This window comes from Micrasema longulum, unplaced genomic scaffold (genome assembly GCF_059751315.1).
Source record: "Micrasema longulum isolate JH-2025_06_02 unplaced genomic scaffold, ASM5975131v1 h1tg000904l, whole genome shotgun sequence".
Classification (NCBI taxonomy): Eukaryota; Metazoa; Arthropoda; class Insecta; order Trichoptera; family Brachycentridae; genus Micrasema; species Micrasema longulum.
This window is the reverse complement of record NW_028278095.1, coordinates 280945-300341: the sequence shown is the minus strand read 5'-3', so window position 1 is coordinate 300341 and position 19397 is coordinate 280945. Positions and strand designations below refer to the sequence as shown.

The following is a 19397-nucleotide window of genomic DNA, read 5'->3' as shown; positions in this document are numbered from 1 at the left end:
ATGAACGCCCGTATTGCTATCACACACACTATTGTATCCTTCGGAAGCCTGTAGAGACACACAGATACTTGGCTATGTATATGTATTTGTTGGGCTCAACTAGAGTTTAGTTACCTATCAAAACATGGCCCAGAATTTTAGAATAAACATTACGAAATATTCTCGGAAATATGGAAGTAAATATGTGTTACATTATGCTCACTCGAAGAGCTTAACCATTTATTGCATCAATTAAGTTATTCGTCCTCGTCTATAAACAATAAAACCATTATGTTCGCTGGCGTTATCTACACAAAATTTTACGAGATTTGAAATGATATTAATGTTTTATTAGCAATAGTTTTTATTCTTAGTGATTAATTAATTTACGATTCACATGATATAAACCGATGTCGTTAAACAATCGTGGTCAATAAACCAAAAGACCAAAACGAAATCGATACTACTCAGTATTACGACTTTAGTTATTCGGTACTAGAGATGAGCATTTCGGTTTTTTATGAGAGTAGCAGAAACAGTTACCGTTTCACAAATTAAGCTGTTGTGTGAAGACGTGAAAACATTGTTGAACAACACTGGTTTAATAAAATGCAGATTTTTTACTCCAAGGTTTGAAGTTCTCAATTCTCAATCCAAGTAGGTATATTAAATCACTTTTATGGCCATCTTATCGCTTAAAATATTATGTTCAAGAATAATTAAAAAAATAATAATTAAACTTTTTTCGTTGCTCAATTTTTGTTAGTTTAGAAACACAAAATTACTAATTTTCCAAAACGTTTTTATAGTTATAACTGATTCATTTTATAGGAACCTTACTTTATGGAATAAAATAAATATTTTTTTGCTTTAAACTTTTATTAAATGCAAATAGAGACGTTTAAATTCACAAATTGTTATTTCATTTATACCGATGATTATGTTTTTATTCGCATTATACGCGTATTATACTGTAATATTATTATAATTAGACATTTATAATAAACTACCCACGTTAAATTATCAATATTGTTTTTAATAAATAAAAAAACTTGAACTATCTTCATCTATTGCGTTTATAAGCTGCAAATAATCATGGAGCTGATTTACCTCATTACCACATGTGAAATTTTTTATATGGAGTATGGATGCACGTGTCAAGAAAATAAACAATTGTTTCTAGTTAAATTGGGCGAGCTTCTTTACTTGAATTATGGGAGACATATATTCAATCGAGAAACTAAATTTGTTAACTTAACTGTTATCATGTAAAACATGGTATCCATTATTAAAGGCATATGTGTTTATGAGGTGCTAATTATGAATTATTATCAAAAATGATTGAACGGCAGCGCCGGCATTTAAAATAAATTGGGAGCTGATTAAGTGCCTCATTGACATTTAAAACTGTAACGACTTCGTGCTGTATGGCTGGACAAGGGCACGGGATTGTGCGGGTGGAGTGGAGACGGACCGAGGAGATTTCAAGCGTAGATGTGTATGTATTTCTTCCTTGAGAGATTATAATACGAGTAGGTAGGTATTAAACAGTAAACAGATTGACAGCCCTTCCGATTGTTCACTATTACAATCTGATTTACTGTCTTTTAGCACCTGGTGCTCATCCAATAATCTTCATCTCAATTTAAGTAGGTGCAAGGTTATGAGAATTTTTCGTCTGGAAAATCCAAACATATACGACTACTCACTGAACGATGAAATATTATCATATGTGTCTACGAGATTTAGGTATTATACTTGACACTAAACTAACTCTTAAAACTCCTTGGGTTTATTGACAGAAGCACAACTGACTTCAAAAATATCAATTCCCCTAAAACTCTCTTCTGTATCCTACCCTAGTTCGCGCGCACATAGTGTATTCCTCTGTTATCTGGTCTCCATATTATGACGTTCACATCAAAAACATTTAATCAGTTCAACATCGATTTTTAAGAAAGATAGGCTGGAGGTTGGGCTTATCCAGAGACCAATATACGTATAATTAGTTAGAAACTAGCTTAACCCTTATACTGCTAAACAACGATATATCGTTGTTGTTAATCCCTATCATAAAGTTCTAACTAGACTGATGCTGACGTCATAATCCCCAAAAGGGTAAATGAATTCGGGAACTGCTTGTTGCACTTAACCGTCAGTGGTATAAAACATTTTCAAAACATAAAAATTACTTATTCGACGGGTTATTATTTACTTTCGTACCTATTTCAGCCCTACGGAAATTTTATACAAAAAATGTTTTCTTACGCGCTGTAAAAATTTAAGCATTAAATTGTACGGCAAAGTTTCTTGAAAATGAATAAAAAATCATTAAAAATATTTTAATGAAAACGAACAACTTTGAACGACGTCACTTGTTCATATGAATCAATCAATGATAAGAGGGTTGTGTAAGATTTCCGGTTTGCTAATCGTCAATGGACCAATCAACAGAACTAACCGAGAAAAAGCGGAAGAGAACTTGCGACGTCACACGCGGATTAATGTCAGAAATACAAAACTTTAAAATATCGTAGCGCTGATAAAACGATACTTAAAAATTGAAAAAAAAAGCTTTGTCTATTAACAATTTTTTTTTTTAAAACCACTAAACATCCTCATTATAAATTTACTTATGTTGTTCAAATTCGCAGTGCTTTTAAGAAAAGAGACGACTAAACACAGGAAACTTCTAGCTAGTCGGGACCTTAAACAGTGAACTTTTTTACATTCCAAAAACAGTGAAATAAAAAATAAATCAATGTTAAAAGTTAGATTTTTAATCACTTATATGATATTTGTGGAAAATAATTATATTTGGTGTTTTCCCCGCTATTAAACCCGATTCAGTGATTACGAAAATATATATGTATTTCCGTAATGAATAACTAATTGAATACTTTACCTTTAATATAATAACTCTTATCTAGTGAGGTCCCTATATCACCGGAAAACCCCATAATTAAGAATATAAACAAATAAGTAAAGAGCCATAAAACATAAAAATAATTCACCATGGAACCTAATGATTGTCAATTAGGACGTTTGAATATTTAAAAAATCATTTGTTAATTTATTATAATGGGTACCCACTTACCCACAGTAATGGGAAATCAAAATGTTTTAGCTGTTCATTAGGTAGTAATTATTAATCTACTAACAAAACGTAATTATTAGTATACAAACTCTATTCTACAAACAAAACGTAAATGAGGTATATCAGCTCTATATTGATCCAAAAATACTTCATAAAAAGCTTCTTCGATTTCGTGCTCTTCGTAAGAGTCATATTATAAATTATTATCACTATCACTTAAAAAAATATCGTTATTGTCATATTCACTTTCGGAATAGGTTGAGCTGCTAAGCCTCCGAGTTTCTCGGCGAGGTACTATTATTTCTTTATCACTTTCACTATCCGTTATCAATTTGAATGATATATTTTGTAAATTTATGCATAATAAAAAGGACGCTTTGCAGAGTTAAATTGTTAGTTAGAGTAACAAAGTAAGATTAAAATATATATATAAATTTAAAAAATATGTAATTTACCTCAGTTGTTTGTAATTTCGGCAACTGTTGTCTATCTCGCTCAATCCATTATGCGTGAACTAGCTATTAGCGAAACGGAATATTTTTCTTAGAAGAAATATCAATTTGTGAGACAGTTGTACAAAAACATATTTTTTTTAAATTTAAATTATATTAAAACAACTACCAAGAAATAATATCACTTCTTTGTACATTTACCGGTTACCTTTAGGTTTCAATCTAAATAACTCCCTACAAACATTTGGACATACTCAAAATATTGTTGATTAAAATAACTTGCATAAAAAATTTAAAGTAATTTTAGGCATTACCTAGGAGGTGAAATAATTTATCCAGATGAAACTTACCGACATCAATAAAGGTTTCAGCTCTTTTAGTTTGCAAAAGTCAACAGATGAAAGAGTTGAGGTAATGTAAAAATAATCATGAATATGTATGTGTAAACATACCCAGAATAGTGAATATTTCACAGTGTGTAAAGTGGTCATTTAAACCAGCCAATGACAGATCATAAGTCCTGTAAATGCCTAGACTTCCATATGATGTTTTTTAATGTTTTTCCTCTCTGTTGCAACAAATTTCAAGATATATTTTACTCAATGTTTGTTTAGATGCATTGATGGAAGTGGTGGGTTTGATAATATATAACAGAGTACTTTGCTCCGCAATCAACAAAAAAACTATAATAATTATTTCGTTTCAATAATAACAATGCGCCTTGAGATTGCAGTACGAGATCAGTTTGTTTGTTTTTATTTTCAATTAAGAAAGGGTTTACAACCGCTGTACGAAAAATTTATATTTGCGGCACGAAATGTCTATCTTGCTCACTCCATTAGGCTTGAATGAGATATTTATGAAATGGAAGATTTTTCTTGGAATTGCTATTAATTGATAAAACAGTAGTGTGTTTGGAAAACAACGTATTCGATAAAATATTTTTTAAATGTATAAATAAGAGGGTTTCTGATTAGATTCTTGAAAAACTGCGTAGCAGCGTAAGGGTTAAATATATCTTCTCTTCAAGACCGGCGAAATAATCCGACCTTCAAGTCCTAATTAAAATTCTCAACTCACTCTTTGATGCGCCTGAACTACTGAGCTCAATAAAATGAAATATCCCAACTAGAAACCTCAGACAAAACTAACTCTTTCATACCGATAACCATAGAACTAACCATGGATTTCATTATCCTATGCCCAGAGTTCTTAGGTCTGCCAAAAAACATATCAGTTTTGATTTTTTTGATAGCAAGTTGTCTTCTTTCAAACGATCACTGAATCAAATCAAATTATAAACACCTCTCTCCCGCTTCCACTCCCACCAAGTCAACTATATACCATTGTGTCTTTCTTCCTTTATAATAATTTTCTAAGTATAAATATGTCAATAAAAATGCCCATTGGGCGTATAAATAAAAAAAAAATAATAACAAATTACGGATAAGGATTTGAAGTTGGGGCGGAGCGCGGTACGGAGTGCGGCGGAGCATTGAATTTGTTTTTTTTTTAATTTACTTCTGCGCCTGGTGATTTGGTTTTTGTTTTTTGGAACGATTTATTTATTTCCATGAAACTGTTTTAGGTGTTTCGGGAGGGTAACTGTTATAAACAAAAAACAGCAGTTACATTTTTTTTACCACCTCCAGTATACGCACGAAATCTCCTCAGTCCGTCTCCACTCCACCCCACACCTACGCAGTCTCATGTCCTCGCCCATCCGTATCTTGAAAATGAAATTTTAAAGAGCAGAGGTCGTTACCGCTGTATAAGAACACCAAAAACTGAACCTAACACGCAAATATAAGAAAAAACGTCTTCGCTCTCAGTCGAGTTTTAAACGGAAAAAAAATTTATGTTTTTCACAAATTTCGTTAAAATTATTAAATGAATTTGAACGGGTGAATTAAAAAGGGAAATGATTTTTAGTTAAAAATTCCAAGATTTAGCGTTAAAGTTATGATTGAAAAAAACACATAAAAAGCATGAATTTTTTGTTTTTTTAAATGATTGATCATATCCAATTTTTAACTATATTTAAATGAAAGAGTCCTAATTGGGACATGATTGTAGAATTTAATTGAAACTTACTCAACTTATTTTGACATATAGTACTTCCGGACATGGCACCAGTTTCAAACTGGATAAAAATGTGATGTTTTGCATGTCCCAAGCATTGATTATTATAAATAAGCTTATTTAATTAATAAAGGCGTTCAATCGTCTATATCCACTGCCATAATCCAAACTAAACCTGTAATATTGGAGGAGAACTATCTGGAAATATGACACAATAACATGTGTCCATGGGCTGAGGATAAGCCGCATGGTATCAGTATTGGAGATATGATATATTATTAGTAGAAGATGAGTTATGCACGGAAAGAACAATAACCAATCAGATTAGACCGGAATTTTCGAAAGTTGGCGATATGGTGCCACGGAGAAATTTAGGGAGGCAGCGGATGGCATAGACACAATTATTGAGAGATACAAAAACAAAAAGAAAATTTAGAAAGTACGAGTTTCAAAATTAAATAAAATGGCGGTTATTTAAGAATGTTTCTAACAAATTATAAAAAAAAATTATAAAGTCGGTAAACTGGTAAAGTATCAGTACATATATTAAGTATTCGATGACGCATTCTATATCAGACTTATTTTTATCATTATAATTACACATTTCAACTACAATATTTTGAGTTTGTCAAAATGTTTGTAGACGAAAGACTGGATTTCACCCCCTAGGGCAGGGGTGCTCAAACGGTCGATCGCGATCGACCAGTCGATCGCGATCGACCGTGCGGAAAGCTAATATCTATATATGCTACGGTACACCCTACCTAGGTAGGTAGGGTGTATCGTGTATGTACGACAACCCTGCATCACACATACTTGCAGCCTCTCAAGTCGATCGTAAGTAGTCTAAAAATATTGAGGTAGATCGCCAGCAGTTCAAGTTTGAGCACCCCTGCCCTAGGGAGTCATTACAATACAATTACAACTAAGGCTGAAGCACATTTCAGAGAAAACTCCAAGAAGAAGTTTAAAAATTGGAAAATTGTTTTCAGGCGTTGCCTAGTATGGGAAATAATTCCGTCAGATGAATCTCTTCGCAACATTAAAGGTTTCGGGTCTTTAACTTCACTAAAATAAACAGATGGAATAATTGAAGAAATATGGATGTTCAAGCATGGGCAAAATTGTGAATGTTACAGTGTGTAAAGTGGCCACTTAAACCAGCCAAAGACAGGTCATAAGCCCTGTAAATGCCTAGACTTCCATATTCCCTTCTCTAAAATGTTCTCCAACCCTGTTGTTAACTAATTTGTGTAAATATACGAGTATACATGGCCGCGTTTCTAAATCTTAATTTACTTCGTTTAATGCGAATACCGAGCATTTTTACAATCGTTATCATGCCTTTTCCGCACATAATGGTGCATAGGGCTCCGCCATTGGTAGATTAGTAGCATCGGATCTTGATTTTTTTAACATGAAGGTAAGACGATCAGACTTACGCTTGCCAGGTGCAAGTCCAGGGATTAAGAAATACTATACTTAATATTTCATTCAACCATGTTGGGAATCGAACCCGAGATGTCTTGCATAGTAGGCAGACGCGCCGACCTTGTTTTCGTTGTTTTCCAACTGAGGACATTGGCGGGCTTATTGCTTGTCACAAGGGCGGATTGCGGTCAGGTGGGTAGTGTCGCGGACTTCGAATCCCGCTCTATACATATATATATATTTGAATAATTTATATAGCGCCGTTTTTGTGAAAATCACCTCAAGGGCGCTGTACAATAAATAAATATCCCACCACGTCTTGCAGCTACAGAGCGCACAGACAGTTGGGATTCTTGTTCCTCGTCTCCAATTATGATATACAGGAGCTAGATTATAGCACGTCTTTCAGCTACAGAGTACATAGACAATAAGAAATCTAGCCCCTATTTACATTTTTTATTTGACAATAAAATTTAGAGATTTAGTGATATTAAAAAAAAAAAAACAAATTTATATAAATAGAAGTTAGATTACGACAAGTCTTGCAGCTACTGAGCGCATGGACGGTTGGAATTCTAGATCTCATTTACTAAATTTGGATATTTGGTAGTTGATAACATTTACCTATTGAAACTAGATTACTAATCGTCTTGCAACTACAAAGTGCATGAACGAGTGATATTCAGGCAACTTAAAATTATCTATAAATTTACAAAAACAAACAAAAACTACCACAAAACGCTCGGGTAACTCATAAGAACGCAAATATTTTTTTTCTAAAAAAAGTTATGTAACCAACCCTAACATTATGTTTAGAATACTGTGTATATTTCTCATCATTTAAAAAGAAAACAATTGATTGAATAAATTTGGCGATCTACATAGAGCAGCTCGTCAGAATATTGCTGAGATTTACCGATATATAATTTAAGTACTATTATTCAATCATACATATACTAGGGGTACTAAGAACATAGTATCTACATATAATGTAAATACACAAGAGTCTAAATTGATTTGCCGAAGTTGTAATAATTGTTAGGCGGATAGGTAATCACACAATAAACTTCGTGGGTAATATTATTAGTTATTTCGACGACCTATTTATTTATTACAAACCGGATAAAAATATATGATATGAAATATTATAATACCAGGATTTTTTTGAAATATATATTACGTGTTATGGACAAGGCTAAGGTACTCGGAAAAAATCGGTTTTTGTTTGTCTTGGAAATGGGATGTTCGATCGCTGATTTTGGGTTATTACCTTTATGAGTCCAATCATCATTGTTGCAAAGTTCAAGAACAATGGCGCGTGATAACTACTTTTAACTACAGTGTGGATATCTGTTAAGGATATTCCATCTTTCCTGCACTTAGCTTCAAGATTATGGCGTTGTAAACTAAAAAATGGGCACTGAAATAACAGATGTTCGATACTCTGTGAAGAAATATCATCGCATGGACAATAGTCATCATTTCCTTATTTAATACCAGGATTGAATAACTAACCCTCGTGCGGATTGCGAAAAAAATGCATTAAGTTGAGTTGATTAGTTCTAAATCTATTGCAACAGAGAAGGAAAACACTTCTAAGGAAAGTGTGCGAGTGTATAAAGTGGGCACTCAAACCTGTCAATGACAGGTCATAAGCCATGTAAACACCTAGACTTCCATATTCCCTTCTCAGAAATGTTTTTTTTTTGGCTCTCTCTAGCAGTAAAGAGTTAAATCCAGCCTGTCTGCAAACATTTGGAAATACTCAAAAATACTGTTGAGTGAATTAGTCCCTAAGGAAATTGTTAATAAAAACGAATAAAATTAGCGATTTTTCATTCATCTTAAATAAATCGATTCTGAATTGCATTGACGTAATATTACTTCAAATTGGCAATATGAAATTAATATAGAAAAAAAACTAACCTTATGCGATAAGAAATAAAATATAATTTAATATCAAGCAAAACCTTCCTGTATCACTATGCCTGATTGACGTCACCGACATTTCGTACACTATCTATGAAAGCTCAAAGCCCGCTCACTACGATATTACAAAACTTCATATTTTATGTTGCTAAGCGAACTATGGATTCATAAAAATATATTTCATCATCATCATTCCCTTTCCGCACCTAATGGTGCACAGGGCACTGCATTGGTACACCAATCGCAGCGTATCTCGATCATTTTTGTTACACGAAGGTAAGATGATCAGTCTTACGCTTCAGGTACCAGTCCAGGGACTAAGAAATATTCTAGTGTGAAAACACCCTTTTAAATAAATATTCTATATCAACCATATCGGGAATTAAACCCGAGACCTCTTGCATGGCAGGCTAACGCGCTGATCATTACACCACGAGGCCGACAAATATACTTACATATTAAAAAAAACATGTTTTAATTTGTAAGGAACGTAAATATAAAACAACGGACCCAGCAACTTTCGGTGGCAACTTTACTGTCATCAAGCGGAGGCGACACGATCGTTTCTTTTTGTCTTACTTTCCTTCTTTACAAGGAATCAGATTCTCGACGTTTTGGATGTTCTATGCTGATAAATCGTCGGTACTTCAAGAACTACTCCATCGAGTTGATAAATCAAGAATAAGGTTATTTTTATCTTTCGTAAAAAAGACTGGTTTTTAAAAATAAATAAGAAACTTAAATAACGTAACATAATTGCGTATTTATGATAATAGATTATCATATAATCTTTACAGATTTTAAGTAAAAGAAATAATGAAATGTCGATAAATGATATAATGATAGGGTACACGTTTTTTTTTATTGATAAGAACAGTGAAAATAATTAATCTCAAAACTGCACGACCGAAAAGTTATAAATCTATTTATTAATTGAAATACTTAATGAGTTAGTTTGGATTTTTTAAATGTTTAAATAAACCAAAGGACGATACGGCGGAAAATTTAAAAGTTAGTAAAAACTAGAATTTCTCTTGTAATGGTACACGCGTCGCAATAATGGAATATTATATATGCCCAGACTAATTAACGCTTTATTAAAAATGGTGTATTTGTTCTATTAAAAGAGATTAAGATTCCACAGCAAAATTTTCTCAGATAGCTGTGTAAAGGTTTTCTTACAGCAATGGCAAGTATTCAAGAAACAAGCAATATTCCCATTATTGGACTTAACGTTATTAGTTATTACTGATATCATCTACCCGTACCACGTGTCACCGGTATATTTCAAACTATTATTATTATTATTATTTATACATTATTTTTTTAAACAGAAATATTTTAAGTTTGTACAAATGTTTTTAAACAAATATAACAAAACGATAAAAAAAACACGTGAGGCCGTAAGTCGTCGTGGTGTTAATCTTTCTTTTAAATGTGTGGATTATATTATTATATTACTTGAAAAATTAAACAAATTTGGTTTCACTTCCAACCTTTTGGAATTCATGCTATTGACATTATCGTCGATAGTATGTCACCTACGGGAACAACACATCTTATGATTACAACACAAATTCTGGAATTCCCCAAGGATCCAACCTGGGCACACTTTTTTTTACTTCTATTTATAAATGATATTAGTGACTCGATCAAAAACTCCGACTACCTTCTCTTTGCTGATGATGTGAAAATTTTCAAATCTATTAAAAGTGCTGAGGACATCTTGCCTCTAAAATGATTTGAGTAATTTATGCCATTGGTTTGTAATTAACAAATTACCTTTTAGCATACCAAAATGCTGCCTTATCTCGTATACTCGCTCCAAAGAAAAATCTCTATTTGCTTACGACATAAACAATGGAGTTTTACCACGCAATTACCAAATAACAGATCTTGGTATTATTTTTGAAGCGAATTTCACGTTTAAGTCCCATATTACTGGTGTTGTAGATAAATCTAGTAAAATGCTCGGATTTATACTTTAAAACTCTAGATATTTTAATAATACCACTGCAATTCGCACATTGTATGATACACTAGTCCGCAGTATCCTAGAATACTGTTCCATAATTTGGGACCCTTCTGAATCGAAACCACATCCTTGAAATAGAGAAGGTTCAAAGGCGATTTTTGCGATACTTCTATCGTAAAAACAAGAATAATTATCCATTCTTGTATCCATCATTGTTTCTAGCAGGGATGCTGGATTACAACACCCTCGAATCTCGTCGTATTTTTTTTTCTTGGGAAACATTTCTATAAGCTGATTTCTGGAAGTATATATAATTCAAATATACTGAAAGAGATCAGTTTGTATGTTCCCAATAATTATACTAGAGCGAGATCTCATGCACTGTTTTACACACCCAGAAGCCGTACAAATGCAAGTCAGACTTCACCCATTAATAAGGCAATTCGCTTCTGCAGATAATATGGATCTATTTTTCTGTACATATCGGCAGTTTAGCAGCTATCTGCTTTCTATTCATTAACTTCTAACTTATATTTCCAGTCTGCATTGCGTAATGGGTTAAACAGTCCGTAAAGTAATGCAGACTACCATTTGTCAAATAAATAAATCAATATTCTGGCTTTATATGACTCTTGTTTTGTGTGAAGTTGGCATTCAGTTTACTAAATGCACAAAGGTGTCACCCGATCTGTTACGTTTAGTGTATTATTATAAGAGTAATATTTTTATGATTTATCCAAATTCGCGAGAGATTTTAGCTGTTGATTCGTTGATCGGTTTCCTTTTGTTCGTTGATAAATTGGAATATCGCGCGGTTACAATATTTTAAAAACATTTAATGGTTTCTCGCAAACGGAAATTCATCCAAAGTTGCTCAAGCTTCAAATGAGTCTGCTGTTTCATATTCAACAGTAAAGAAATAGGCGGCTGAATTGACGTGGTCGTACCTCTTTTGAAGGATGACTTCTATACTGTATCAAATGAATTAAAATAATCGTAAAAGGCTCGCTTTGCGAAAGGTCATCTATCGTTAGGACAGCGTACCTGCCTACGAGGATCTTAAGCAATTAGAAAACTAGCGGAATTTTGAGTACAAACGATTGTCAGAACATCAAAGCAATTCATCAAGTTTAGCACCCTCTGACTTCCATCCTTTTACAAGCCTAAAGAAATTTTTGTCTGAAAAAAGTTCTTAATCAAATGAAAAGGTAAAGAGGACGGGTATTTTATAGACCAACAAGAAAAAAATTCAGTGAGGAAATTTGTTCACCGGAGAAAAATAATCTCATTTTTAAAAAGAACAGTCTTTTATAGCTTAAGCTAACAATTTTACATTGTATCAATAATGTTAGAAAATAATCAACAGAGTTTACTTTAAAACAACAGATCCGACGGTAGCATACTCGTATTAAACGCCAGGACCGAGTTAAGCTCACTTGTACAGCTCCGAAAGAAACGGTAAGGTGCTTCACGAATCCTATTAAATTTTGTCTCATGTTAATAACGTGGTTTAAAATATTTTATTATTTAACACCGTATTTGGAACAAAACGTGTGATAAAAGTAATTTGATGATCGCATTGAGTGTGTCTATTTTAAGTTTAAGCGTCACTGATTCAGGATTCAGAAAACAAAAATAGTAATTTAGAACAATATAGGGAAATATCACTAATTTCTTTTTTTGTTTTTAAAGTAATAAAGGTCGATGAAATACTGTCTAGTGATAAGTTTTTTTCTAATTATTAGTAGCACAAAAAACATTTTTAAATTTGTAATTTTGAATTCCCGCAAAAACGGTCATTCCATTGGCCACGTCCCTAATACGTCACGATTAGTGTTTTTTTTTTTTTTTTTTTTTCAAAAAAAAATTGCTCCTGGCCATTGAAATTTGTTTCGAACATTACCACGAATCTCGACGTCACAACATCCAAGGCCAAACACGTCGCGTTTTTCTAGTAATGTATTTTTATTAAATTTCTTTTTTACATTTATGTATGAGAACATTTCTTCACAAAATCCATATTAATTTTGAAAATACAATTAATTATTCTAAAATGTGATATTTCCCTATTCTCTGTAAGAATTTATTGGTATGTTAAAAAACCGCAAAAGAAAAAACTATAATACACGTAGAGAATAATATTACCTAGCTAAAAAAAAATAAAAACATATTTGATACAAGACATTTCATGATGTTCGTTTAAAAAGTTTTCAGGTATTTGTGTAGGTACTTGAAACAAAATCATTTTGTGTATATTTTGTTACGTAAGATATAATAACGGTAATGAAATATTATGTTAAAGACATCAAGGCTTGAAAAAATAAATATTGATAATTATTATTTAAACAGCTTATTCGAAGAGTACGAAAAAATAACAAAAACGTATGTGTTTATAATAATCGGCATGTCATGTCTGATGTCACGCGGAAAGCATGCTGTTCGTGGATGTAAACCTACTTGAAATAAATAATGTGCCGTTTTATGCATACGTATAATACAATAATTATAACATAATAATGCTAAAACTGTGTTCGAGTTACATCAGTAAGTCGGTCAATAATATTACTAAGCAAATATAAAAGCTGTACCAATCGTAAAGAAGTCATAATATACATATTTGTGCATTGTCAAAATCAAGAGGATGCGAGGAAAGAGGTGTATTTCTCGGGTGCCAACGAGATTTTTAAATACGGTAGTCTGGGCATATACTTTTTTTGGCATTTTGAAAACAGGATGAAATACAGATATCGGGCTATCAAGAAATGAATGATACCACGAGGACCAAGTTCTCGAGAGAGACAATATCTATTGCGGAAGTCCACTTCTTTGCGATTGGTAAACACAAATACGGTGTCGTAGATCGTAGGGATGATTAGACAAATGATATCGGCAGTGCGAGTCTGAGTCGGAAAGGAAATAAATAAAGAATAGCTCACCTCCGGTTTGATGTGCGTATCGACGTCCAGGGGTGATGCAAACTGGCACACCAGGGTGTTCTGTTTCATGATAACTGAAACAAAAACAATCGAATGGGTCCAATTGGCAACGGCACTCGCGCGTTGCTGCAATTCAGCGTGTCTTCACAACCGTAACGATGGGCGGCCATCGCTGCAGCCGCTATCATCCCTTCTTCCTGTGCTCAGCACTTGACCTTGGACTTGCGACCCCAAGAGACCCGGGGCAGCTGGAAGCGCTTGTACATAGTGCCCTACGCGGCCCTCCGCCCTCGCGTGCTGCTGCCCTCGTGGCGGGCCGAGTCCCCTTCATGAACGCTCCTCCGCACCCCGCGCGCTACACCGCGTACCGTGTGGTGCTGGCCGCGAGATGACAACTGACCGATACCCGACGACGATAGGCGACACGGCGACACGGCGAGACGGGACACTTCCAGAGCGTAGCTCGCTCACATTATATTGGTTCGATCGAATGTCTGAAAGTTACACGAGTACCCCCCGAACTGAACCCGAACCCGACTGAAGACGCGAATACTATTGTATTATAAACAACGCGCGTTATGTGTGCCCGGTCTTGGCTCCTTCCTTCCTCCCGTTTGCGCGGTTCGACGAGAGGTGAGTGTGAGAAAATGTCGCGATAATTATTTATACGATTCGGGAGATTTGCGAGAGTGATGCGGAAAGCTTAGGCAAATTTGTAATGTATATGGAGCGCGTAATAAAACGCTTATTAGTACTCGTTTGTCGGTTATCTCGCTACGTTAATGGTTTTATAGTCGGCGGTCGAGCCTCTCTGGAGGGGAGCCAGAGGCGGTGTATCTCTGTATGAATGTGTGTATTTTTGGAATTTACTATTACTTATAAATCCGAGTATATACGCATATTACTCGCAATGATTTGCGTACTCGTTAATTAATCGGCTACTAACCATTGATATACTATTGTTTAGGTTAATAATCAATACATAAATTATTATTTTCATGATATACGTTTAACTAAAACAAATGTTTTACAAAAATAAACTATATACACAATATTATATTGGTTCGCTGTTTTATTAAAAGTGCATAAACTATAAACGTCAGAGGTGTTTTATAAAAACTCGATTTGGGCCCCTTTAAGAAGAATCGAAGACTAGATATTCATTTATTTATTTATTATTCCATTGACTAAAATAGGTACGTCGATGAATTCTAATTTGAGTCAGTTGATTATCCACGTGAATGGTTCGTGTTGCTCTTTAATATTTATATTTCAATAAAATGTATAAAATAAATGTCGTTATCATTTAGCTGATAAAGAAAGCACCGTAAATGTATTAAAAGATGTCGCGATTATTATTCTGTTAGTATTTGTGTAAGTAATATTATAAGTGAAATAACCAACACTGGTGAAACAATTTCATAGCAGTAAAACAAAGTATGACAAAATAGGATTATGGTTATATTGTTGTTTACAATTTACATGATTTAAATCGCTTTAGGATCGCTTTAAATTAGTGTATTTGTTAATGTGCTCACTTCACTTAAACCCCGGTATAATTATGATACTTAACTTCTGCCAAATAATATTTGTACTTATAGGTGATTTCTCAGCACGTTCTTTTTCTAAGGTCTCTTAATTATAGCATATTTGCCAAAGATAGACAATCTATATATATAAAAGGCAATGTTTGTATGTGTGTCCTCGATAGACTGAATAACTACTGGAACCGATTTACTTGCGGTTTTCAGCAAAATGATGAGCTTTTCCATTGGCATATTTATAGCTTTTAAAACCTTCAAAAAAGTTAGGAGCGTAAATTTTTTTATTCACCCTTCACTAGGACTGCATTCGACGAGAATGCATAAATAAAAAAATGAAGGATGTTGTTTATTTGTGTATAAGAAGGGTTGTTGAAATATGTTTACGAACAACATTCGCTTTTTATGGATCCTAATCAGATTTCTTCCTTAAATTCTTTATAATTTCTACCCATTTATTTCTTTTTAATGGATTTTCAGTAATGATAAAATAATATTAACTCACATTAAATACATTTATAAAAATCACATTCCTACATAAAGTGCACCCCTGTTGGTAGAAGAGCGGAGTTTGACATTAACAAAAAGAATTCTATATTTGAAAATGAATTATTTTATGTTTTGGAATTCAACCATAAACAAGTACCTAGGTACCTACTCAAATGAAATATTTTAATATTAACAATTATTAGTTTTGGAATTCAATCACAAAAAAGTACCTAGGTACCTACTTATCAATGATGAGTCTTTTTCCAAGATAATAGCAGGCAAGCCAATGTTCGGGCAGTACAACGTCTGTTGGGTCCGCTACTTTAATATATACGAGTATGTACGCAAATCTAGCAAAAGCAAAGCATTTCCGGGTTCAGCTCATATGATATAAAAAATAATAAACAATGATAAAAAAACCTTTCTTCTAGTAACGCATTTGCAATATTTTAAATGACATTTTTTTGGTGGGTTACGGTAGGTAATATTGGTCTGTCAAATTAAGTACTGTCTATTAATGTAAAAAAAACCTCTGGGTGTAATGTTTAAAAAAATTATAAACGCATATGAAGGTAATGTACTTTTGAATATCAATCATAAAAAAATATATTACAAAACAGAATTATCAAAACGGAAAGAGCAAAAGTCATATTTGTTTCGATAGAAATCGAAAAAAATATTGATAAGTCAAGTGTAAAATGAAATAAGATGGATCAAAGGCCGAACCTATAGTGAACCGGACACATGGAAATTGGTATTCAGAGCATCATTCCTCAACCTTTTAGATCCTACAAAATGTAAAAAAATAAACTAACTAACGTAACGGGATTAGTTGGCGTAAGTAGTGTTACGAGTGTTCGAGAGCGAAATACAATTTTGATAGCGTTATGGGCCCGCCACACACTCGATGAGTGGCATGGGAAGGAGGAAGAGACGTAGTGTGGCAACGTTACTCGTCATGCCGCACGCCATGCTCCTCGTCGAGCCCACCGCTCCCTATTTTTTCGGTTTTTGAGTGCGAGTCAAAGGACCGGCAATATGAGTGCGAGTGGTTGGCCACATAATCGCGCAGTCGCAGTACGCATCAAGCGCTCACACAAGACGCACGCGTCATTTTTGAATGAAGTATATTTCTTTGTATGACATTCATACAATTAGCTATACTAAAAATGCATAGCGCGCACGCTGCCACAGTTTCACCGTCCATTGTATAGCAAAGACAAATGACAAGGGCGGAGCGTCGCGATTAATTGCGCGAGTAAAGCAGCGTGTGGGCAGAGAGGGTAACATCGGGCGGGAGGGCGGCAGCGCGAGAAGCAAAGTGAGGAGCAGAGCAAGGAGCATAGTGTGGCGAGGCTATTAAGCTAGGGTTTCCTAGGACACCGGTGCCCGTATCTTAACGGCCGTAGTGAACGGTGATGCGATGAACACCGTTTTTCTAGGAACCACTCTCTCACTCTTTAGTCACCGTTACGACGGCTGTCCACCGCATCACCATTTACTACGGCCGTTAAGATACAGGCACCGCTGTCCTAGGAAACCCTAGCTTTAGAGAGATAATAGTTGCATGGGATACAAACGGATTTCTGCTTAGGAGTCTGTAACCACCGACGGATAATCGTATTTTCTACAAAAGTTTAACATTAAACTGAAATCACAAATAACTTGGTCCATTGATCAGAAGAACTGAGATTTCAATTCCAATTAACGTTGTTATTTAAATTGAAAATTCATACAATCCAAAGTATTATATCAGTTTATAACTTATTCTGGGACTCTCAAATTACAAAATACAGATTTATAATGATAATAACGAAACACCTACAAAAAAACAAACATTGCCACATTACTAAATACATAATCATAATATTTGGCTGATTTGTATAGCGCCATTTTTGTAAAAAATCACCTCAAGGGCGCTTTACAATTGTATACCTAAACTAAAGTGATATATTATATTTCCAGATTTGAAATTGAGGGTATGATAGCCTAAAGAAGTGGGGTTTTAGTTCGGATCAGAACTGACTGGGACTGTCGATGATTCGTAAGTTTGAAGGCAATTGGTTCCAGGCAGAGGGGCCGGCGGTGGCAAAAGCACGATCTCCAAATCTAGTGTTTGGGGAGCGTCGGATTTCGACAAGTTTTCCTCTTCCTGAATCAAATACTGACCTAAGAGTAGATTTTCTTTCTAAGAGTAGACATCACATAAAATAACCTTTATTGGATATAATAGCACATAAAATAGTTAAACCCTTTCAATAAGTAAGTAGTCTTTGGGAAAGTTTGTTTTTCTTTTATTTTATGCAAATACCGAGAAATGTTTTTTAGTGACTTTTCACCAAACTTTGTTCATCGAAACTAAAGTTAAATAATACATTTTAGAAGGAGCGATTATCGTGATTATGAATGTCAGAGTTAGAACTGTGGCTAAACTTTGGTTGAATTGAGAAAATTCAAAATTCTGATTGACGATAAAAAATATTGTTTTATTGAGTAGATAAATATCAAACGCAGGTATGTCCACAACGTTCACCACAGTGTCCATGTGGACCCTACTGGTTTCTGAATTGAAACAGAGTTTTTTAACAGTATAATAATAATGACATGTTTTAATTTGAAAAGTACTGAAATTATCTTTTTTTTTCTCTACGTTTTGTACAACAATTTTTATTTTTTTAAATGTGTGGACATACTGGCGTTTGATATTTATCAACTCAATTGTACTATACATGTTAAATGAATAGGAGCCTAGAACCCACTATATCAAAAGGCAAATCAAGAATATTTCTTGCCTAACTCTCTGTTCCGAAGAACCTAAATCTCAGTAAAAGTAGAAAAGCTTTTGTGAAAAACAAACCCACATTTTGAAATTATTCAATTAAATACATTATTACTATTTTAATTTTAAGCGAGTAGCTTAAAGACGATACGGTTTGATCTATTCAATGAAAGTTGATTGTCGGCGTATTTCAACTTTTCCAAAACAAATCTAGTCCATTATTGGAGGTATTGAGACTGCACGTTGAGATCTGCCCTTGTGGCAGCTTATTCATCTTTAGTTACGCAATTCAATGTTATCGAAGTAATAAAAATACCAACTAAATGTTTTTTATTATAATTCTTTAATTAATTAAATAGTTGATCGTGATCCCAGAGTTGGGAAACAATGGCTTGAAGAGTATTGTGCAGTCGGATGAGGGCAAAAGGGCCAGGCGTTATCATTGTCATTAAAATTGGAGAAAAATATATTAATGTCTATTTTATTTAAAGGCATACTTCAAATAACATAGACTTAATAATTACCTAAGTAATGCAAGAGCGTTGTTTTCTAAAACTAAGAAAACGCTCAAAAATTTTCCGCTAGATGTCTAAAAAATTTAAACTGTCTTGACCAGATGAACCTAAAATCTAATCAAGCATCGCGGCGTCGCGTCGCTAGATTTAATAAAACATTTAAGTTTGTAAGTGAAAATTCTTGATGGAAGT

General features: G+C 33.9%; 1 protein-coding gene across 3 annotated transcripts in view; it reads right to left on the bottom strand.

The window, feature by feature from the left end:
- Mondo (MLX interacting protein mondo) overlaps positions 1-19397 on the bottom strand; it is a 79575-nt gene that overhangs the window by 18875 nt on the left and 41303 nt on the right. For all 3 annotated transcript variants that reach the window (XM_088231708.1, XM_088231706.1, XM_088231709.1), the window contains exon 3: positions 13882-13955. In XM_088231708.1, the coding sequence (XP_088087834.1) occupies positions 13882-13955 (74 nt within the window). The remainder of the gene's footprint in view (positions 1-13881; positions 13956-19397) is intronic.